This window comes from Cupressus sempervirens, chromosome 10 (genome assembly GCF_028749045.1).
Source record: "Cupressus sempervirens isolate cs-2001-9-10 chromosome 10, ASM2874904v1, whole genome shotgun sequence".
Lineage (NCBI taxonomy): Eukaryota > Viridiplantae > Streptophyta > Pinopsida > Cupressales > Cupressaceae > Cupressus > Cupressus sempervirens.
The window spans coordinates 157,603,677-157,629,507 of record NC_143127.1 but is presented as its reverse complement, the minus strand read 5'-3'; the positions used below and the strand labels follow the sequence as shown (position 1 = coordinate 157,629,507).

At 36.4% G+C, this 25,831-nt stretch overlaps 1 protein-coding gene across 1 annotated transcript in view; it reads right to left on the bottom strand.

Annotated features, from left to right (window-relative positions):
* Positions 1-13,933: 13,933 nt before the first annotated feature.
* MINE1 (homolog of bacterial MinE 1) overlaps positions 13,934-25,831 on the bottom strand; it is a 51,652-nt gene continuing 39,754 nt past the window's right edge. Inside the window, exon 3 of the mRNA XM_089804820.1 lies at positions 13,934-14,817. Within this exon, the coding sequence (XP_089660946.1) occupies positions 14,203-14,817 (615 nt within the window). The 3' untranslated portion in view covers positions 13,934-14,202. The remainder of the gene's footprint in view (positions 14,818-25,831) is intronic.

Sequence of the window (25,831 nt, the reverse complement as noted above, 5' to 3'; positions counted from 1 at the left end):
TTCTAAAAATTAAAAGTATTATTAATACAGGACACAACTTAGCTATTTACTTTATGTTGTAAGGATATTTCCATAACCTTTGATGAATAGTTATGAACCTCGAATCCCAAGCAGCTCTACAGACACATTGTGGTTTAGGTAAATGTTAAATCTCACAGTTACATCTTATAAAATCTACAATGACCTATTAATATTTCACCATCACAAGGAGCCTCACTGAACACAATGCATACCTAAATGCATTGTGCAATCTTGCCCCAATGCAAAATACGTTTGAAATAATTAGACGGAACCCTGTTGACCAACATGGGGTAAAGTCTAGCAAAATAAGGAGGATGGTTAACTCTGATCTATAACTCCCAATCTTCACAACTCTTAGCGAATCCAAGAAGATAAACTGATAGAATGCTACCCACCCAGTTTTCTATTGAAGTATTATCAAGACATGTCTTTCCGTAGTTAAAGTCTACTGAGTATAAAAAGTTAAATCTTTTAAATGACCGACACAAAATTTGAATCTACACCCTTAATAGAGAACAGTACTTTTAAAAGATGTTTCCCTCATTTAAAACAACCATAAGGGGTCCATTCTACTGACTTTATCCTGATAATCCAAGATTTTTCAGACAAGCATGCACATAGATGGATGGTTTATCTAGCAGTTGTAGACCAAAATGAACTTCACAGAGCTTAAAAAGTATCGATCATTTGTATTAAATCAAATAAAGAAACCTGTGAATTGAAGCTTGTTTGGTGTCTTGCCTTCCATGTGTCCCTCTCGTCCTTCCAAGCCTCTCCTCTGCATCCATGGTGATCTCGGTAACATCCAACAACCAACTTCTCCAACTGCGAAGCTGAACATACTGATGAGCCCAAAACCAATAGATAAGTAGTCTCTTAATCCACAACACACTCCCTCAGATGTTTCTTCGCCCATCCCATGCACTGCCTTCCAGATGCACAATCATATTTCTCCATTGATACCTTGTTCTTTCTGATTTCAGATCATAAAACCTAAAGGTTTGGGAATAATCCTTCTGTAGAGACAATCTATAAAGATAAAGAAATGAATCAAAGAGAACAGAAAAATGGGTCCAATACTCTTCAATTTTTGCACAATTCCTTCCATGCCATTACAGTTCTCCTACTTTCTATTGTACGTGACCATTCTTTCGCTCATTTTAAATGAGGTGACCCCGTATGGAATAAAGTCGTAAAGATTTTGGATTCTCGTCTCTGTTACATCTGTCCACCATAGCCTCAATGTCGACATGCCTAGGATTACACATCTTATAAGCTTTTTGTAATAACATCAACTACAATAGGATAGACTCTTTAACACAGATAGTTTTATGTCGCTTCAACACTAACTGTAGCCCCCTTTCATATAGCAGGTCAAGAACACATTTATTAAAAAGCAGATTGGAAGGATTCCCCCCCAGGTTTTTCCTCGATGCTCCTCAAAAAGAGTCCCCTATGAAATGATAAGTAGGCGGTTACAAAATTTCTAATTCATAATAAAAAAAATCGTTAAGGTGAGACGAGGTAAGTTATTTTTCATTTATCTAAAAGAAAACGATTTCTAGAACTGGTATCCCTGATCCACGTGGCAATGAGAGCCAATTTATTCGAGTAGGGGAGAGTGGGTTGTGACAGCAAGATAGCCAGATTGATGAATGTTTTGAATTGGTCCAGGAACAATTTCTCAAAAAATTCTCATGCTGTGATGGATGTCAGTGGTAACTTGGCATACCAGTTGAATGCAAGTTCCCCCAAAGTGTATGGGAACAAGTAGAGAACTACATCTTCATATTGAATTCTCTTCATGTTGCATATCTCTTTGAGATTCTTAATGTGGTCCTTTGTTGTTTGGAGCTCACCATAGATGAACTTTGGACATAATTTTTCGGGATCCTTGGGGAGGTCATGAAGTTCACCTTGTAAGTTGATTGGTGAATCCTATACATTCACAAAGAAATCCATGAGTGGAAGCGCTTGTCGTTGACTTTGTTGTTGGGAAGGGTTTTGTGCAATGGTGTGAATGGAAGTAATAGAATGTGAGGGGGATGAAGATGACTATGGAATTTGTGGCGTGAATGGACAGAGTTTAGGTATCCCTTTTTCATTGTGAGGCTTTCGAAAATGGTTGAGTTCTAGGAACTCATGTTTGCTAGGTGAAGACCTCAATGCTCTCTAAAAGGGAGACAGTGGATCAAATTTTTTTAGTTTACGCACCTTTGGGGTAGCCCACCTAGTGCACCTTTGGGGTAGCCCACCTAGTGCACTAGCGCACCTTTGCACTAGCACACCTACATGCTTTAGTAAATGCAAAACTTCAGAATTAGGAAATTGTAGAATTTGGCCATCCTAGCACCACTTCTATTGAGTAGTCCTTTTATACGACGACAATAGCAAAAATCCTTATGAATTTCTCTCTTGAAAAGCTATTCAAATTGACCAGTTCCAAGGTTTTGGATGGTTGTTTTTCAACCTTCTAGGTAGCTCAATTGGAAATAAATGTGAATGTTCACAAAGAGGCCTTTGATGGTATCTATAAATCCTACAAAACTCTAAAGAAATACAACCACAAACCAATGTGTTTTTTTGTATTTTCTGATTTTAGTGATGAATGCATGTTCTAACCATGCAACTATATGAATGCCTATTCTAACCACATTTTCAAAAGTGAATAATGGAGTTAGCGTAACAAGAGATTCAAAGAAATCACCAAAATTGAAATCCCTAATGGACATAAGTCATAGCCACAATGCGTCTACGAATTAAATCTTTGAAAGAGACTGAGAATAAACTAATGAAATTAGGAGCAGTGTGTCCTTAACTCCACTAATGCAATCATCAAATGAAATTAATGGAAATTGCAGAATGTTTCACAATTCATCAAATTGTATAGCCACGAAAAGTGTGCACACACGAGATAAATTGCTACACAAGAACTCGAAGGTGATCCTTCCTCCAATTCATCACAAAAGAGGAATTTGTTAACAAATGAAAAACACCAGAAATAATTGATTGCACAAGCATTAAAATACAATAAAACCATTGGCTCCATCGTTATTCATGAGCATAAATTCATTAAGGAAATGCTCATTTGAGCAAGAAGCACTACACATAGAATGAGAGCACTAGTAGCATACTTTATTGCATCAAAATGTCAACCTTGGATACATGTTACATCTTTGTATTTATAGGATACTCTGTCCTTAATGCAATTTTCAAATATAGGGATTTTCCTTGCAAAAAGCATGCTAAAATCACTAATTTTAAGCAATTATGTACAAACAGACTCCTAACTAGGTGCTAAGTAGGCCTACACTCTTTATTTTATAAACTACATGGTGCATGGACCTTTACATGACTCAAAAATTCCAAAAAAAGAAGATGATAAGAAGAGAGAAGACTTGGGATGACCTAGGAGTCTTTGGCACTTATTTAGATGTGAGCTTAAGCTTTACTATGTGTTTCTACCAGTTAAATTGTCGCCAAAATGCATTTTTGGTGCATGAAACGCTCAAAAAAAATGGAATTGGTAGTTAATTATTGGCGCCACTGCAATTGATCCAAAATTGTCAATAAACTTGCGCACATTGTAAAATGGTGCACCTTTGCACTAGTGCACCAAAGTGCTTGTAGCTTCAAAGGTGACAGGACCAACACTGGCAAAATTTATGTAAGTATCAAAATTTCAGTTTCTAGCATCTAGGTTTTCTAGTCGTTCTACCAAAATGATGTCTGGATGCGTTGCTTTAAACTTTTCGATAACAACAAGGATATCTTGAGCATCTAGTATATCTAGAGACTCGTATTTAGTCCTTACTTACCAACGGTATTCACTAACTTGTTGCCTAATTTCTACATAATCTTTTGGCTAGGAGTTCAACTCTTTTAGTGCCTCCTCAATCTTGAAGATGTGCATGATGTCATCTTCGAAGGACAATGCTTCAAATAATGCTCGACACTATTGTACAATTATTTCAACTGTGCAGACTTCTGACCTAGTGTCATCTCCTAAATTTTCCAAGATGATGGCAATGTAATACTTGTCTACTTGCAAAAATTGATCCAAAGTCCTCTTCTTCATATTCTGAATATCTTCATATGCTTCAATCATAACCATATTACTAGCCACTATCTTCTCTATCCAATCATCTATTTTATCCAATTCTTCTGATGTATACACATCCAACAACACTCTATACCTCTGACCCTTGATGGTTCACAGTGCTTCAAGGTCATTGGTCCAAACGGCCACCTCATCCATCAACCCAAAATCTTTGTCAAACACTATAACCAACCTGTTAGCACTCTTCTGGATATTGTGTAGCAGCCTCATGTTCGCCTCGATTATCTTCACACCCCTATCCTCAAAATAATGATGCCATCTCTTACATGCATCCAAAAATGAATCACTTTGTGCCGGGGCCGGAGCTCATTTCTCTAAGGTAGGCGCTAAAGTAACCTTGGGATGATTAGGGTCAATGGGACCTACTATCTCCTTTACATACACCCATAATCATTTTGTTTCCCCAACGTCAAAATTTATGCCTCATCCTCATCCAAGTGTCAGAACACTTTCTTCAGGCCCATGGTAGTCAAAACTTTGGTCGTACCTCCAGTGGCCTTCCCCAATACAACTTCCTTCATTTGGTGATCCTTAGGCGTAATGTCTTCTATATCTGCATTGGGAGGAAGAATAGAAGTATGTTCCATTAAATCATCGTTCTGGTTCCTTATGATGAAGGCCAGTTGCTTAGGATCACCCTGGATGGGTGTTGGTGCTCTTATTGCCTCCGTCGAGGCCTTCAATTGAGGTAAGTCCACCTAAGTTTTTCATTGAGCTTACTACATGTATTTGGTATTGAGGAGCTAAAAATTGCACTTATGTATAGGGTTAGAGCTACCAAGTTTTGATATAATTTTGACTAGGGTTTGTAGCAACTTGGAAGAGTTTTTGTGCCTAAATTTCCAGGTGGGTGTTGGCAAATTGAGAAGATATTGCATATTTGACCTTAAGGTTTTATGACGGCATTTTAGCATCTATGTTGATGTTATTTATTGCAAAAATTCACATTTCTTTAGCAACTAGGGTTTTAGTTGTTGATAGAAATTGAATATCTTTGCATATTTTATCATGACATCATTTTCAAGGTGTTTTAAGAAATGTTCATTGTGTGAAGTAATTTATAATTGCTAAAACTAGGGTTTCAAAACCTCACTTTAATGTATTATGCAATTCTAAAGCTGAGAAATTCCTAATGATATTGCCAGTTAAGACAGCTGGATTTGGATTGGGATTTGGGAGTCATTGAAAGTGAAACAACAATTTCTATCATAGCTAGAATATTTTATGAGATTTTGGCACAGAAGTTTGCATATTTTAGAAGGGTTGAATAAGGTACAACTAGGGTTTGAATAACTTTTGAAGATATTTCTTCTTGTTATCAATTATTATGATCATCCTTTGAAGCAACCATACCATCTACAAGTTGTTGGACTTCCATCATTACTCCTTGATACGTGAGGATTCATTGTGATTTGTAATAAGCCTCAAAACCAAAGTAATCAATTTGTGGTTGCAACTTTCCCAAACTTAAATTGAACCTGATTTGAGGCTCATAAAGTAGTCTTCCATTGATAAGTTTGTTATTTATGTTTTATGCATTTGTTGCTCTTGTATTTCTACATGGTCTCTCATCGTTTGGCATTCAAAACAAAAACCAAAAACAAAACAAGAAATCAAAAATCATGCTTTGCATGCAATGTGGTCAATAAAATGTCAAAGATTCAAAATTGAAAAAAATATATCATATTGAGCAAGGATTCTTACAAATAACTACTATAACTAACTTGTAAATTATTACCCAATTCAAAACTCACTTAAATTGAATTGCTAATGGTTGTCCATAAAATTGATGCATACTACTCTCCACAATGTTGCAACTCCAATCAACTGTAGCTTCTTAAATCATTTGTGACAACTTCCATCAACCTACAAGGATCCACCACTAATAATAGCACAATACATGTTGTCTGTGATGTGGTAACACAACATCCACCATGCTCCTTACAGTGATATCCTATACCCAATGGCACCTCCTCAGTGGAACAACTATAACAACTACAGTTATGTTGACAATTATTAACAAATCTTGTGTAATAACCATCAAAGAAGTCAACAAACAAATTTATTCATTTGATTAACATCCCAGTATCAGCCCAAAGCTAAGAAATAACAAAATGGTTGAGTTGAGTGCTTAAACATTAAGACGTATTGTACTGCAAATACTGAGCCCAACATAAGGTTTCTAATATGTTTGACAAATTTGACCTAGATGATTGTAAGGTTGTCAAACACAGTAGCATGGTTATGTATTCAAGATGAGTTTTCTCCAACATATTTCAAAATAATTAGCAAATTTTGGGTGAGTACTTCCTAGCTAGAGTTTATTGTAGATTGCTTCTAATGTTGGTTAAAGTATATGACCTAAGCTACCAATGTTGGTTCTGATGTTGATGAGGATACAAGGTGTTGATGCACGGATGCATAGATTTATTTATTTTTTGGGGGGAGGGGATTTTGGATGCATTTGAGTGCGTCCATATACATACATACATATATACATACATACATATATATACATACATATATATCTATACACACACACACACACACACACACACACACACACATATATATATAACATACATATATATACACACCTATATGTATATGTATATATAGGTGTGTGTGTTTGTCTGTGTACTATAGTTTATGCATGCAAAGAAATCCAAGAAATATACAAAATAAACCATTACATAGCAATTAGCATATTCAAATCGAAATAACAGTAAAGTCTAATTAGTAAATTACTCAAGTTCAAGATTCCAATGCAAATCGAATTACAAAATCAAAACATAGTTTGTGGTTCAATGTTGATCAATCAAGAGTCTAGGCTCAAGATTCACAAATCAAATTCAATCAATCAAAATCATATGGATTCTCAAAAAATCCACATTCTCATCATCTCTTTCTACTGCAACACTTGCAAATTCATATAAACCAAACATGGTTCCAATTGTGTTAGATGCATGTGTTATGATGTTATCAACATCATCCTCCATCATCACAGTAAGATACTAAAGTGTTGCATTCAAGTTTGCACATTCAGTGGCTACATCCCAAAGCTTGGTTGACCCTTCCTTGCATCCATCCTCCACAAAAAACGCAAGTTGGTATGTACATAAACCTAGTCCTTGGCTTTCTTTGAGCCCAACCGATATGTACACCAATTTTGTTTAGCAGCAAAAGAACTTGCAACCCGGATAGTGTTCATAAAATTAACATACAAATGAAAAGAAAAATAAAGAATGTTACACACTAAATTGTAGAATAATTGCTAAATTTAAAAAAAAAATGAAAACTTACTTGTGAGAGGATCTCGATTGCAAGAGGTTACCATACATGTACCACCATGTGATAGCTCCAATGTCATTTTTTTCATTTATTGCATATGGAGTAAGTTTTGATCCTGAAGCAAATAAGCCAAATTCCAACCTCACCTTTTTGTGCATTCCATCATCTAGGAAGAGTCTTGCAAATGCAGTGTAGCACCCAGTAGCAACTTCTTCATTTGCAAATGGTGCAACACTATTCCAGCATAGCAAGTATTTCCTAGCTATAGTACCTTGGAGATAAGACATATGCAAGGAGGTGCAATCGGGTAGTCTATCTTCTCTCAATGATAATGAATGATTGCCTCCACCTTGTTGCACAAGGCTTTACATTCTGGGGGATTAGTCTCATGTGCTTGTATGGAGAGCTTTACCTTTTCTACCATGGTGTCCATGTCATCATACACATCCCCCAAGCAAGGTGCATTTGTATCGGCAAAGTGTAGCATAGTTATGATAGGCTCGGTGAAATCCAATACAAGTTGCACACAAGGCCACCAATGCTCATCCAAGACCATACCCCTAACCTTCAAGGCTCTCTAAAATTTTGAAGCCTTCCACACACCCCATTGGTTACAAATAATCATTTGGCTCAGTGATGATCACACCTTGAGGAGTCATCTCATAACAATAGTATGAGATGCAAATCTAGTCTCAACAACCTCAGCAAGTTAAAAATATGACAGCAAATATAAAGCAAAGTTTTTTATTAAGGAAAATGGGTTTTAAAGGGGGCCTAAAACCCTTTACACAACAAAAAAAATTCAATGGAGCCCAAACAAAAGATACAACAGACCAAAGGTGAAACAGGTCACCAACCAAAAAGGGTGACCAGGGCGGCCTTACAGATAACACAGTACACTTCTGCCACCAAATAAAACTCAACTAACCAATCAAGACCCCCTATTCCCAAAAGAGAAATCTAAGAAGACAATCAAAGGACTGTTGGGAATGTTTGTAATTTTTTACCTTTAACCTTTGTCCAACCTTCCTCCACCCGAGAAGCCTCCTCCCAAACCAAACTTCGCCATCTAACCCAACTGGAGAACCAGGCAAGATCACACCTGAAACTTTGTCCATCGGAACCCGACCCATAGAGGGAGGGGCAACCATGGCAACCATATCCAACAACGGATCAAAATCTGGTTTAGACAATGCAGAGCTACTGGCACCATCAGCAACCATAGAAGGGGGGGAATCCTCAAGAGCAACGTCTTTAAGGATAGAGTAATGTTGAGCCAAAGCCCCAAACCACCAAGGTCTTTTCTTTGATTTTCGTACTTCCACAAGACAACATGCAACAATATGTCTAGTCTCGAAGAAAACCCTACAACGAAAAAGAATTCCCTCATAGTCTAAAGTCTGAATCTAGGAACCATTGGGGACCTCAAGTTTGATCTTCTCAAGTAGGCCCTTCGACGTATCGACCACCACTAAGATGTAAGCATAAGTAGTATGCAAGATATCAGATGATTTAGAATCCACCATTTGGAAGTCACCAATGGCATTTCCCACAGCTTCAAGGATCAAATCCAACTACAGGTGAAGGGGAAGATTTGGGAGTCTAACCCAAAGAGGCATATGAGAAAAAGATTTTGATGCATGATCAAAACCCTCGTGCCAAGGTTTGGCCAACAGAGGGTAATGATCCTCCCAACTGAAGCGACTACACAAAATAGCCCTCCTGTCATCAACAGCATCAAATTTTACTATGAAAAAACCCCTAGCCGTATGATAAATTTGGACAAATTTAGAAATCAATGGGTCTCAATGCTTAGATATCCAAGCATGAAGAGCTTGTAGGGAGGGCCAAAAGCCACAAAATCTGAAAATGGCAACCCTCCTAGAGAAGTCCTTAATTGTATAAGCAATTTCTTCGGCTATAACGTCCTCCAAAACCAACTAGATAAGACAGCTAACCAAGACAAGATTCACAACCGAGGAAAAAATCGAATGATCCACAAACGGAATCCCCAATCCATGGACATTAGCTTCAATAGCTGCCACATCCACAAAAGAGGCAACTTTTCCGCTAGCAGCAGAAGCATAAAACCTAGACCTTGAACAACCACCAGAAGAAGCAAGACAAGCAGATGCAACCCCAACAGCCACAAGGTCCACCGAGGAAGCAATGCAGGGAGGAGTCATGGCCAGAATGCAAACTATAGAGCGGGAGCATAGAGCGCGGAGTGCAGAAGCAAAGCGGGAATGCAAAGTAGGTAATATAAAGCAAAGTTATAAACAAGAAATAATTTGATAATTGAACATGAATATAAAACTTATTCAAAATAAATAAATAAATGAAACTAAGTAATTATAAGCAAAACGGGAATGCAGAGTAGGTAATATAAAGCAAAGTTATAAATAAGAAATAATTTGATAATTGAACATGAATATAAAACTTATTCAAAATAAATAAATAAATGAAACTAAGTAATTACAATTTTAAATTTACCTTCAACAACTCCAACTTGGAGAATGATCTGAATATGGACTGTGACATGTGGTGGTTTGTCACAAACATTTGTATCTCCTCTCCCTCTTGGTATATTTGCTTCATCCAATCTATTTTGGTGCCAATTTGTTGCATGACCAAGTTGAGAGTGTACAGTGCATGGTGTCCAAAAAATATGGTTGGATCGAGACCCAACCAAAGCACATGCATCCTACAATTCTTGGCATTATTTGTGACCACCTGGACCACATTCTCACTGCCCACCATCTCTATTACCTCAATGAGAGTTCTATGAATAAAATGTAAATCCTTAACTTGCCCTTCACAATCAATCACCCTCAAAAACATTGTCCCTTTAGGGGACATTACAATAACATTAATCAATGGTTGATTTCTTGTGTCTTTCCATCCATCAGACACAATAGTTAAACTGGAAGTTTTCCGAGATGTCCTAATTGGTAAAAGAGCTTTGTCTATAGAAACATTTTCTTTTTGCCAAAGAGTAGTAGGCACTTTCTCAAACCCAAGGCTAATCTAATCAATTGGTGTTTTAAAGATGGTTGCAACCATTTCCTTCCAATATGGTGATCTTATCAAATTGCAAAGAAGACTATTGGCATAAAGGCAACATCCAATTGTTTCATCAACAAGCTCTCTTGCCTTCATTTTGAATGCTTGATACAACGGACCTCATTTGTGGGTAATAACTTATACTTCATCTTACCCTCCCACTTCCAAGAAGGAATGTTTGGAGGATGCAACATGATCAATGGGCACATTCACTTTTCTCTATGGATGAAGGTCTATACAAATCTATTTTTTTATTTGCTCACTAAACGATCAACGTCTTCTTGCTCTTTTATAAATCAGACTAAGTGTGCATCACTCGTACATTTTCCATCTTTGCTTCCCTTACACAATGTTATTCCCTTACCAGTGGAGCCCATAAAATGAGTTTTGACCTAAGAATATGAGTTGTTTTTTATTAAAGAAAACAAGTTTTGAAGGGTGCTTGAAACCCTTTACAGATCAAAATATTTTCAATGAAGCCCAAACAAAAAATACAACAGCCCAAGGGTGAAACAGGTCGCCAACCAAAACTAGGTGACCAGGGTGGCCTCACAGATAACACAGTACACTTCTACCACCAAAACAAGTTTTGAACTAGTGCCTGAAACCCCATGGTTACCAAAGAAATAGACAATTAGTCCTGAAGCATGTCAAACTACAACGAACAACAATCCAAAAAGGCCTGGAGTTCCAAACAAAAAGGGATGGCCTCAAAAAGAATAGGCGAGCAACATGTTATGACAACCAAGCCTCAAGATTTACATTTCAGTATTGTCTTTTGAGAACATAAAGACATTTCAAATGATGGAATGGAGGGTTTGACTTTTTTTTCCTTTTACTAGTGTCCATCCATCCTCCACCATCCCAGCAGCCTTCTGCCACACAAGGTCATCAACACCGCAACCTCCCAACACCCTCGTGGCAGAAGAAGAAACACCACCACCACACAAATTCTAGACCACGACAGTAGAAGGGACAGCAACATTGTCTTGAGACAGAGCCGCAATAGGGGCAACAATCGAATCAACAATTACAACATTCAAAGGAGGGACAACTATATTGGTCACCATCATAGGGGCAACATTTGAACCATCAGAGACAGCAACAGAATCCGCCACCAAAGTATCCTGAAAAGAGCCATCCAACCCATCCCCAACAGAGGAAACTTTATGAACCATGTAGTGATCAACCAAAACCCCCATCCACCAAGAAGGTGACTTTTTCGATCTAACCTTTGCAGAGGAGCATCGTGTAGCGAGGTGGCCGGTCTTATGGCATTTCCTGCATCTAAAGGGAATGCCCTCATAATCAAGAAGCTAAATCCAAGAGCCTTTAGAAGAGGCCAACTTAATCATTTCAAGAAGCCCCTTGGAGACATCAATCTCAATAAGAATGCGAACATACGTCGTCCGATACATGAGAATATGAGTTGTTGAATGGTTTAAAATTATGGCATACATTGCATTTCCAAATGTATGACCCACTTCCTTAAATCTGTGATAATCTTGTAGTGTGTCTCCATAATGGAGATGCCATGTCAATATTTGAAGTTATCACTTCATTGACCTTGCCCTGCTACTGAACTTTGACTGCCAGTAGTGGCTATTCTTGCACAATACAAACTATGAATCTAATAAGAAAATAAAAATATTTAATTAAAAACATTTAAATAAACTATGAACATGAAACACACGAGTGCAAATATATGATACAAAAATACTAAAAATAGGCAAGCTAACTTGTTCTTCATTTGTTTTTAAAAATATATAAATTTATGGAAAATTTCTTCCAAATTTTGAAAAATTCATGAACATCTCAAAATGAATCACTAAAAAAGCTCATAAAATGGATCAAATGCTTACCTTAGATGCTTACATGTCCTTTGTAGAAGCTATTAGACGCCTACAAATGATCATCTTCAAAAATAATGACCTTGCTTTGAAACTGCTAAAATGAAGACCAGATGAGAAGAGAGTCCAACTGGAAACAAAATGAGAAGAATGAGCAATGAATGGCCCATATTAGGGTCATTTTAGGGTTTTGGGGCAAAAAGGAGACAAAATATATCTAAAAATAATAATTTAACACATGCTTTATTAAGTCAAGTATCTTTAGCACTCAAAACAATCGGATGCTTTGCGGATTCGCCTAGATGCTTGACCGATGCTCTGTGGATGCTTTCCCAACCATCCTACGTGCATTTGCAAGCAAGGATTATGCTTCCTACCCACCTCCGTGCAAAATCCATAAGCACACATGCATCCATGTGCATCCGCACCCACATCCCCCAAAAAACCAAACGCAATCGGTATATAAGAGTATGTTAGAATATCTAGTAAGTTTATCTCCAATGGAATGCAAATTTGACACTATCAATCACGTTTACGCATTTGGCAAGCCAAATTAAAAATAGTTAATTTTATGGAAATAATGCTTGTTCATAATTACTAAATTTCAAAGTTGTCAGAAACTCCTATATCCTTCCTTGGGCACTCATATCCACATATCCAATTTGGAAACGTATCTGATACTGCCCGAACACACATCAAATATTGCATCCGTGTCTGCGTAAAAAAAAACTTGAATTTCCAACCATGCCAAATACTATGGAATTTTTTTTTTTTAAGATTTAACGTAAATCTACCCATATTTTATTTCAAAAAAACCTTATTTAAGAAAAAAAATTAATGGTTTAAACAAAACCTGCACCAAATGAGAAAAACAAATAAAATATTTTTCTATTTCATCAACCCATTTTTTGGGTTATCTTCTAATGCAACTCTACTATGTTTACATATTGTGAAGTGTTAAATTAACTTATTAATATTTAGGTGTCAATATCACCTTTGAAGTAATGAAAATCCCCTATAATAACTTTAAAACTATGTTAAATATATGCATATGTTTTATTTATTAATGTTGTCCAGTTGTATCCATATTGATGGTCGTAAAAAATGACCATATCCGTAACCAATACTATATCTGTATTTGTATCTGTATCCATGCAACTTTGGTAAATTCCTTCTCTCAATCTCACTAAAGCACAAACCAATTCGCTATCAGTAATGTAAACACAAAGTAGATTTAAATAGGTGTAGCAACCACTATATTTCATTCCATGTTGGCTCGAAAAATGTTCACTTTTGCTATGCGGAATAATTGTAACTAGGCTAAATGGTTAGCATCTACCAGAAAAACTCAGCTTTTCATTTGGCATCACATTTGAAACAAAATTGGAGCAGAAAAAATAATTCTGTACAGCCAGCATAAAGCATTAATTCCTGAGTTTCTATGGTTAAGTATTTAATAATTTATCCATGTCATAGCTGAATTAATTTTTGCCAGAAAATGGAAATCAAGAAAAAGGCATCTGATGCATTCTCAAATATTCTTTAGCATGAATATTCATTTTGTAAACAGCATGAGACAACTTCAGAATATAATAATAGTTCCTAGAATAATCAATTAATAAATAATTGCAAAGGCTATAATTTTGAGGCTAAATTGTCAGCGGTAAAATCCAAGAATTTTTAAAAATTACTTGCCACCTGGGACAGAATGTAACTCGATTTTCTGCAAATACACATGGACAGAATTAATGGCAATCTATGAGAGAAATGGTTTCTTATACAACAGTACAAGATTATATACCATGGCAAAGTGTAACCACCTGCATAGATTTCATTTCAACTATAAGGAAAAGGATTCTAGGCAATTCCATCATTTGGTTTGGGATAGTCCAATCTAATATCAAGAGTCCTTAGTTCCCCACTGACATCCTTGTACTCTAAATTCTTTATATCACCAAAGTTTTCACCGTAGTCCTGATACTCTGGCTTTACACGACGAACCGGAACAGTTACAGAATAAACCATTCCAAGATCTGGGTCGGCTGACACGTTTAACTGTACTTTATCTTCTGACTCGATCTCCACAAAATCTGAGAGTGCATCTACAATGTTGTTGACAATTTTTCTTTTAGCCTCATCAGTTACTTCACATCTGTCAGAAAACAGGATCATTTTGAGTCTCTGCTTTGCTATCTCTGCATTTGAAGTTCTCTTGAGTTTTCTGGGAAACAAAATGTTCCATGCCCAATTTAGCCGTTCAAAAAAATTCATATTTGTGGCTTTACGAACAAAGTCTTCAGATTCCTGTGTTACTGAAAGATTCGGGAGATCATCATCCATAATTCCATTACACCGATGAGACCTCCCTAGGTGAATCCTTTTAAATTCTAACTGCAAGTCTGCGGAAGCCAGTTGAGGGAACCTGCAGCGATAACCATGAACAACGCAAGTGCCAGGTTTAAATCTAACAACCTGTTGATACAAACAAATGAAATCAGGGTAATGAGATTTTTTTTGGGTCAAAGCAAGTTAGTTACAAAGAAAAAAGTCACAACCTCAAGTTCAAATATATCTTCCACAAGGCTCTTTTCACAATATTGGTTTTCATTGTGAAAATTGATGGGAAAAAGTCTCCCAGGTAACCAATCTAAGAAAACATAAAAACAGGAAACCAAACAAAACATCTATTGTAAATTATATTTGAGGTTTACAAACATACATAATAATTCTCATTCTAAAACCTGGTATTGATTGAGGACAACTGGTTTTGTTTCTCACAGAGAAGAGCATCGCTGTCTCAGGTCAATCATAAATTGTACATAAAGACTGATAAATCTGAAAAAACAAGAGTCTTTTATGCCTGCAGATGAACATCGCAGCTATCGGTGTTGAATATTATAGCAGCAATAGAGATCATTTACCTCTGATGATGCCAGTTTTGCTCTTGGAGAAGTTTGTTTATCTTGTGTGTATCCTCCTGTTCTGGTTCTGCAATTATATCTTGGCATTGAACTCCTTGTTTTTTGTTGCCTATCCTGCCTGGACTCGTGACTGCTGATGGTGATTATATTAAGTCAGCCTCCTTCATTTTGACGGTTTGTTTGTGTTGCCATCACTGCTCTTCCTCAGATCATCGGGTATATTGCTGTTCGTAAATAACACGTGCCATTTCATTTTAGAGGATGCATTTAAGCATGTAACGTTCATCATTTAATCTTCTAGGCTCTCTTATTGCATCGATTGGGAATTCGGAGCAACTATCAAATGTTGAAATTCTGATTTTTGCAGATTGTGTGTACATATATTCTTCACTGTCATCAAGAGGAAGGTTTGGTCTTCCTTTTTATACATTGGTGGTGCCCCTTCACCAAGGGTCACCACTCTTGGCTCAATTTATTAGAATAGTTATATTAAAATATCATATAGAATTATATTATACTAATTATATCACAATACTACTACAATATAATTATATTATATTATATAACAATAAATATGATTATTGTATTATAATATATGTATTTATTAATTAATTAATCTCTCGAATAATACTTCGCAGTATTTGAGACATCATTGTTAATTGGATATGTAAGCATGTAAGCCTCCTGAAGCTAACTTCAACACTCCCTCATAGCTAGGGAAGCTTCCATATTAGGCTAAGTCATAATGAATGTATCATTATGATTCACAATAAACATCAAAATGAACTTTAGATGTCTCCATATGGTATGTCCTCGGATATCACCTCATGCAATATTGAACATTGTGGATTTAGACTAAGTCACAAGGTTTGCCAAATTTTGGCCATGAAGTTCGAAATTCGGCGAACCTTAAATTCCTACATAAAAAATCATAAAAATTTGTTTGAAATTCATATGGAAAATGACAAGCATTTCTTATTAGGGTTTCTAATCTGATTTTTTCACCATTAGCGCGTAACATCAAGTGAGACCAAGTAGAAATGTGGAGTTGCGAAAGTCGTGAGTCAGCTGAGTACAAAATAAGAGTAGTCGACGCATCTAACAGCCGACCATTTCAATCCTTGGAAGACTACTAACAGCCATTCCAAGCCTGCCAATTGACGCGACTCCTGTAAGTCGCTTTTTTATTCATCGATTTTCCAAGTTGCTATTAAACAAAATCTCTCCGATCCCAACAATGGAAAGGCACATTATTGCGATAACAAATGGACTTCTTTTAATATTTAATCTATACATTTAAGTTTTTCATTATATTTATAGGTATTACTTTTTTTCAATTTCATATTATTCTTTTTTAATCTTGTAATACCAACATTTGATAAGTCTATCAAATTTTTTGATAAATTAAAATATTTGGTAGAGTATAAATTACAAATATATAAAATTTGGAAATTTAAATTATTTATTTTAAACTAAACAAATTGAAATATTTAACTTAACAATCGAAATTTATTAGTATTTTAAAATTTTAAAATATATTTAAATTTAGTATAATATTATTTATTTTAAAAAAATTATTTATTATATATTTTTGAAAAATAATTTTATATAAGGTGAACTTAATAACGATTGTTTTCCAAAAAAAAATTGTTGTCGAATTTCATCTGAATTTTATAGTGGTCGAACCCAAACTCAAACTCAAACCTTATGACATAGGATTTAGATATCTACCACATGGCATGTCCTTAAATATCACCTCATGTGATATCCACCATAGTGGATTTAGTGAATTACCTTTATGGCATGTCCTCTGATACCACCACATGTGCTATCCACCATAAAGGATTTTAGGATATCTACCATTATGGCATGTCCTTGGATACCACCACATGCACTATCCACCACAATGGATTTAGAAAAATACCTTTATGGCACGTCCTCCAATACCACCACATGTGCTATACACCATAAGGGATTTTAAGATATCTACCATTATGGCATGTCATCGGATACAACCACATGTGCTATCCACCATAATGGATTTCAAGATATCTACATATGTAATGGATATTCATTACTTCATGAGGTATCAAACATCATTGTGAGATCATCACCTCACAATGAAGGTAACAGTGTACAAGTGTCTTATCATTGTGAGATCATCACCTCACAAAGATATTAGTTTCACAGGTACAAAGAAAGTCACCATGAACTCTCCCAAGTGAGTTGTGTTGTCATGGCATCACACACATGACATCCACCATCCACCATATCAAAGGGTGGAACACGTGCTTTCACCTCAACCTTCTCTCATAGAGAAGAAAGCATTACAAGGGATTGCACCTGGAACTTCTTGTTAGAAATTTATTCAACACTCCCCTCATGATTCGTGACAAGGGCTTAACCAACACCTGTGTACTATAAGTTGAGTGGTCGTATCGGGCATTTCTTTTGGTGCAACGGCAACCCCACTCTAACAAGTGGTATCAGAGCTTGGTCACAAGTTAGAATCCTCAGACCCTCGCTGAAGGGGGAGACTGTTAGAAATTTATTCAGCACTCCCCTCAAATTCATGACAAAAGCTTAACCACCTCCTGTGTACTATAAGTTGAGTGGTTGTATCGGGCATTGACAGACCGGTCTTTTGGTTCAACGGCAACCCCACTCTAACACTTCTCCCTCTAGAGAACTCATTAACAAGGGATTAAACCTCAAAATTCTTCCTCGTGGAGAAGAATTCAATAAGAAAATATCAACCTTTTGACCTTCTCGTCCAAGGTTGCTTCTAATGAACTCACAAACTCCCTCAAAATCTGTTATCAACCTTCTAACCTCCTTGTCCAAGGTTGCCTTTAATGAACTATCAGACTCCCTCTAAATCTGATATCAATCTTCTGACCTCCTTGTCCAAGGTTGCATCTGATGAACTGTTAGACTCCCTCTAAAGTTGATACCAACCTTCTGACCTCATGGCAGCAAGTCGTGTCTTTATTCTTTAGCCTACATCAAGCTCTTTTCTTGAATGCTCCTTGATCCAACTAGTATCCATCTATCTAGGAATATCATGACCAAGATATCTGCATAAAGGCCATCTAGCCTACATGCATGGAACTTCATCATATGAAACAGTCCTTAAGTGCTACAATTTCCTGGTCACTAGAGAAACCATCTCAACATGGTTCGCTCCCTCTGAACCAATTAGATCAAGATACACAACAGTGAATTGAAGAAAATCCTCTAGTTGCTCTCTCTATCACAAAAGAGCTCTCCTTGTCTTGACTTTGTTTCATGATCCCAGATGCTACCATCACCCACACACAAGCCTTGGCAGCATTCCTAATGCACCATTCTCTTTTTTTTTGCAAGAACATCCGGACAGACCAAAGAAAAGAACAAGAGCATAACATGGCAAATGACTCTTAAGGTACAGACAGGGATATAGATAAGGGACTTACTACAAGAAGCAAATAACAGTGGTAGTCGAGAGATATTAACCAAGAAAAATACTTATCTTCTTATTTTGGAGTGAACGTTCATCAACATCCTTCTTGACCTTCTTCTAGATCACTTTATTTGAGTAATCCTGCAGATTCTTAGTCAGAGAACTGGACTAAGGTCTAGTCCACAAAGTCCCATATCATGTTCAGAGTTGAGCATCCTTTCTTGATTCCTTTTGGAGTAACTTTTCAGTTTGGATGAGTAATTCTACTATGGGATGCAATAGAGTTGGATCTGTTGTAATGGATCTCCTCATCACAGACATGATTATTTGTTCAATGATCACAACATCAATTTTCTTCCCGTAACCGCATCTTTTCATTATATCAGTTTGTTAAGAGAAGCATACTACTTCAGTATTAACCACTGCATTTTTATTGTTGCTTTTGCTATATCAATCAATCAATTATCCTTAACAGACATTGTACTCTATAATGAAATTAATTATCAATGTATTTGTGGATGTTACTGTTGGGATTTATTTGGAGATTTTGTCATCCTTGGCCACAGACAACAATAACATGAGATTCCTTTTCTGAGAGATTCCAGCTCACTCCTTGGAGGTTGTCTTCTTTTCCAAATTTGCATGCTCCCCTTGAGACCAAAAATGATGATTATATGAATCGGTAGTTTTTTTTGGAAAATTGCACCGAGAATTCTTGAATTGCCGATGCACTGTTGAGGACAAGGAAAAATCTGAAGCACTCTAGAGATTTCACTGTGTCTCTGTCCAAGTGTAGAAAGATTTGAGATTCTGTTTTCTGATGTCGTGGTTAGTTAGATCCCTAAATACCCTCAATCGCCAACTATGGGGCATCACCCACTTCAGGGCGTCGCCTCCCTATGTCAAAGTTGTTGACGTAACTTCACCTTAAGACATTGATGTCCCTGATGGATTTCAAACCAATATCTTTGGGATTCAAGACGGGCTTCTCGTGTATCTTCTCTAGGTGCCAAACACTAACTTCCATATTTCGGTGAAGTCGTTGATGTAACTGACTGCATGCCTGATGATTGAATTTACTACTTGATATTGTTCAGCCACGTTATGGGATGATTGTTGTTGGCAGTGAAAGGGGATTCCACTTATTACTAGAATTGATATAACCCTGAATGCGGTGATCCCCTTCAAATCTTGTGATTGCAGCATTCAGTGTGGTGCTTTTACTTGCATTGCTACTCCAAACCGCATTGGTTGTTGACAATCTGCAAATCATTTTCAATCTTCAATTAAAACTTAAGAGCCTTTAAATGATATTTGTTCGGAATTAATAGGGAGCGTGTAGTAGCGATTATCATTGACAACACTAGTCCAGCAATTCATATGCAATATTGGCTCTCTTAAGGAGGAGAGATACAAGTTTGTCAGACACAGTGATCTGTATTAGTCATGCAATATGTCATTAATCCTGTGACAGATGGCAATAGCAGATATGGAAAATAGTTCCAAAGCATGAAAGAGTCAAAAAAATCAAACACCCTTTTGGAACTTATAGATGTCTGCGTTGGAGGAATTAATAATTCTGAGAAATGTTTCATTATTCTGGAATTTCTTAACACCCATTGCTGACATGGAACAATTATGGCCTATGTGTCAAATGTTACACATCCAATGATGCGTATCACCTTTCTCCATCCTTTTGAACACTGGGTTGCATATGTTTGAACTTTCCGTCATTTATCATGGTATTTGGATATGAAATGATAGCACAACCTTCAATTTAAGATATGGCTCACAAAAATTGCTAGGAAGGTCTTAATCACATACACATGCCATATAGTTCTGAGAAAACAAATAAATCCATAGCAAACAAATCCACGGAAAAAAAAAACACACATTCCAGGAGATAGATTGCGGAGTGAATTCTTCTATCTAGTATCAAATTTCAGACCAATTTTGAGTTCCGTTCTTCACTTCCAGATCCCAGAGTGAACTTGCTACAATACCATTTTGAAATTCTGATTATTTGCAGATTGTGTATGTATATTCTTCATTGTCATCAAGAGGATGATTTGGTCTTCCTTTTTATATATTGGTGGCGCCCTTCACCAAGGGTCACCACTTTTGCCTCAATTTAATTAATTAGAATAGTTATATTATTATATTATATATAATTATAATATAATAATTAATTATAATATTATTATAAATTTCAATAATTATATTATATCAATAAATATACTTATTATTTACTTGCCTTGAAGATGGCCGAGGTTTTGGGAGTTACGCGTGTTCATTTAGAAGGAGACTTTTTATTTATTATTAATGCAATCGAAAAAGGGCAGACTATAGCTTGGCACCTCCAACCAATTATTGATTTGATACTAGACAGGTTGAAGCGGTTTAAGAATTTTAAAAAGTTCTCATGTTGTGAGGGAAGGGAACCAAGAGGCAGATAAGTTGTCAAAATGGGCCTTATCCTTTGATCGAGTTGGAGAGCTCAAATTTGAAGATTTGAGAAATCTATAATCACAACGTCCCCAATTCAATGTGGGTCTTGGAGTTTAGGTTGGTTCTTAGTTATTGTAGTGACCAAGTTTCAGATGGGTAAGCAGATAGGGGAAGTGACAGTGTTCTTTCTACTCTAAGACCTGATATCATGTAGGTTGTGACCAGTCGAGGCAAGGGAGATCATGCGAGAGGTGGCTGCATTAGTACAGCGGCAAGATGCATTATTTCTGCAGCAAGATGCTTTCTTACAGCAGCATAATTATGGCATCAGGATTCATTTTACAGCAGCTAGATCGTGCAGCATGCTACATATCTACAACGGCCTTTTTACAACTGTAGGATTCAGTCCTTTGCAAGAATCGGGGGCGGATTATGCTGGAGTTGGGTAGTTTTTCTGATCTGTAACATGCACTGATGCCTGAGATGGTGTTATGATAAGTGAGTACGAAGGGTCGGGGTAGAGCTGCAGGTGAATATATATGGTTTTCAATAGGGGAGGACTCCTTTAGTCTTAGCAATTTTCAGGGGCTTCCGGGCAGGTACTGTGGTTCAAAGCCTTCTTTGATAGCAGATGCAATTGAGTGATTGTTGTTACCCACCACGAACCTGTTATTGTAATCTGGTAAAGATGCAAGAGGAAGGCGCTTATGATGGGTCAAATTGTCAAGTTCGGGTCAATGCTGTTCAACTTACTGTTGTTGGAGTCCATTCTTGTAGTTTGTTTTAACTTTTATCATTTTGCTTAATTTATTTTAATTTTCATTTGTTTGCAATAAAATTACCCTATATTACCAATCAAATATATATATACTTACTATATTACAATGATATTTATTTATTAGTTAAATAATGTTTTAAATAATACTTTGTATTATTTGAGACATTGTGAATCAGATATGTAAGCCTCCTGAAGCTAACTTCAACAGTGAAGTCATATTGTATGCCATAGACTTGCATTACGTATGTAACGTAATTTATCGTGTATATTCTCTAGCATCAAGTTGGATGATCTTCTGAATTTGATATTCTTCAGCAGCGCGTATTTTCTAAAAATTTTGACAGAATTATATTAATTGTTGCAGATAGTTTATATTATGCTCTGTGTGTAAGCAGTGTTAAGGAGATCCTGTCTACATAGTTTTGTATGTATATCTGCATATTGTCACAGTCAATCTCTGTTTTTTGTTATATATAATCATTGAGTTTTAAAAACTTATTGACTCTAAAGCTGAGATGTCAATAAAGAGTTTTTGTAATTGTTATTGAACCTAAATAAAGGCATCATCAATTTTTGTGGGCAGGGCTGTTTCCCTCAGAGAGGAGGGCTTTTCCCAGGATAATTTTTGTGTCATCTGTTATCTGAGTTTTTTGTATCTCAAATAGTTGCATTCATATATATTTCTAACTCAAATTTTACATGATATTAGAGCAAGTCTAAGGAAATGATCTAGAACCCAAAGTATCAAGTCACTTGTGTTATTTGGCCTACTTTCAGTTGTTTGTTTTTTGGCTTGCCACAATGGTGGATGTTTGAACATTGAAGATAGATTAGATGGCTATTCAAACTTCTGTTCATCGAAGCCTAGGATTCTGATTGCACTCGAAGAGAATGACCTTCTGGACTATGTGAATTCGGATGCTACAGAGCCATCTGAAGAAGTTGAATGAACTCAATGGAAAAAGAACAAGATCATGGCAATGAAGATTACGATCGATCTAGTTAATGATCATCTGATTCTCATTATCTCAAAATTGGGTACAGCCAAAGAGATGTTTCAAGATTCTCAAGGAACTGTATGAATTCAACAACACCAGTGGAGCTCTAGCTCAGAGATGTCAACTTCTGCATGTTACAATGGCTAGAGGTGAATCAGTTGTTTCATATTTTATGAAGATTACAAATTTAAAGGACCAGCTTAGTGCAATTGGAGAATCTTTTGCAGAAAAGGATTTAGTTATGCTTGTCATGAAACGGACTTCTCCACTCTTGGTAATCCTTCATCCAAGGTGTCAGTGGGAGAGATGAGCTTCCTAAATTTGATAGGTTGAGAGCTGACTGCATTCAAGAAGAATGCAGATAAGAAGCTAGAGGCAATGGACATAAAAATCATCATAAAGATGATCATGTACTTGCAGCCCACGCCTCAAAAGTAAAAGGAAAGAAAAGTAATTTCAAAAGGTTCAAAGAGAAGAACTTTGAGTCAGCTACGAATTCCAAGGACTTTTCAAATATTTAGTATTTCCTATGTGACAAATTTGATCACTTTGCTGGAGATTGTATCTCTAGATCAAAGCCTCAAGCAGCTACTGCAAATTTAGAAAAATCTTCTCCTCAAAGAGAGTCAAGTGAAAACTCTGAAGGATTCTTATTTATTTCTGCCCTATCTAGCAATGTTCCTACAAAGTGTGAAACATGGTTGATTGATAATGGAGCATCTCATCATATTATGGGTTACTGAGAGTCATATTATGGGTTACAGAGAGCACATCTTCAACCTGAAAGAAAAAGACTCCCATCTTCAAGTCATCATTAGTGATGATGCAAGTGTGTTGGTTCGACTTCCTTCCAGCTAGATTCCGGAATTGCTCTACACTTGAATGTTCTCTTTGTTCTTGGCATCAAGAGAAATCTAATGTCTATATTAGCATTAGACGACAAAGGTTATCATGTTGTCTCTGCAGATGGAAAAGTTCTTGCATGGAAGAACTCCAACATTCAATCAGCTCGTGAGATTGGACTTCGTCATGACAGTCTTTACAAGCTTTCAAACCATCCTATTCAAGCTTTAGCTCAAGACACTTCAAGTTCAAGTGAAATTTGGCACAAAAGATTTGGAAGTCTACATTTCAAAACTTTATCTTCTATGGAGAAGGTTGTAGTGGGTCTTCCAAAGCTGAATCAAAAGCATGGAGTCTACAAGTGATGCGCTCTAGGTAAGAACATTAAGAGTACCTTTCATAGTAGTGAAAATAGAGCAAAAGAAATCCTGGAGTTAATTCATTCTGATTTATGTGGTCCTATGTCAATTGCTTCTCTAAGTGGTTTTTGGTATTATCATTATGATACCTGCATTGATGAATTTTCTTGATAAAAGTGTTGGATTTATTTTCTTGAGTCTAAAGAATCAGATGAATCAGATGAACTGTTGCCTTGTTTTGAAGAATTCAAAGCACTTGTTGAAAATTTATCTAACAAGAATATTAAGATTTTAAGGTCTCATAATGAAGGAGAATATGTTTCTGGTATCTTTCATAACTTTTGTGTTGAAGCTGGGATTAAGAGGGGATTTTGTTTCCCTTACAATCCCCAACAAAATGGTGTAGCGGAAAGAAAGAACGGGACAATTGTTGAGGCAATGAAGGCTATGATTCATGGTTGAAGCCTTCAATCTAGTATAGCTAAAATCTATGATCAGTCGCAATTAATCATTACTTGGGGCTGGTGTCGATTTATTCCTTGCAAAATCGATAGAAATTGTGTTGACCAATCAACAATGTTTTCCCCAATAATTGCATTTAATCAACTCAAAAAAGCATGTTTAATTGAATACCAAAATGGTGCCAAAAAAATCTAAATTGTGCCAAAAACATCATTTTTTCTATTTAAGCCACCATGGGAGCCTAGAGATGCAGTCGACAAACCTGTTCAAACGTCTTTTATGAAGAGTTTTTCATTGTTGCTTGACGTTTTGAATATCATTAAACACCTATGTGGGGCAAATTTACTTTCCAAGGATACATATTATCTAAATTGAAATCAGCGGGAATGTTTCTTATGATGAAGATTAGCTTGTAAGAAATCCAAAGAACATGGAATCTGATAGAGAAGACTTCGAGCATCATCAAGATATAGATATGACTGGTCCAAATCCACCTTCAGAGATTCAGAGAGAGAATACAAATTTAGAAGACTCTGATGATCTAGTTGATCAAATTGATTCTATGGACACTTCGACAGGTCCCAGTAACAATTCATCTAATAAGAAAAGATCTTTGTGGGCCAAGCACACTATGGAAGAGGCTGAGAAATATGCAGCCTCTCATGGTACTTTCAGAGGGAGAGAAAGACCACATAAGTTTGTTGGTTATGTAACTTTGATGAGTCATTATAGCATCTAAGCCTTCCAATGTTAAAGATGCTTCAAATCAGCAAGTGTGGAAAGATGCCATGGAGTATCAATCAATCATAAAAAATGATGAATGGGGCATTGCTCCTAGGCCTAAAAATAAATCTATTGTTTCTTCTAAGTGATTGTTCAAAATTAAATATGTAACTGATGGAAGTGGAAAAATATGAAGCTAGAATTGTAGCCAGAGGTTTTCCACGAAGGAGTAGCTCGTTCCACTTCCATCAGAACCATCATAGTTGTTGCAGCAGTGAAGAGTTGGAAACTTCATCAAATGGATGTGAAAACAGCCTTCTTAAATGGAATAATTGAAGAAAAGGTATAAATTGAGTTTGTAATTCCTGATTGAGGTATTAATTGAGCAGCAAGAGAAGTTGTGCAGCTTCAAAATTGCTTGCATGGTTGATTAGGCAGCCTTTGGAGCCTACAAAGTTGTGTGAAGCTTTTAGTTAATCTTTTTCATGATAGAACCAAACATGTGGAAATCT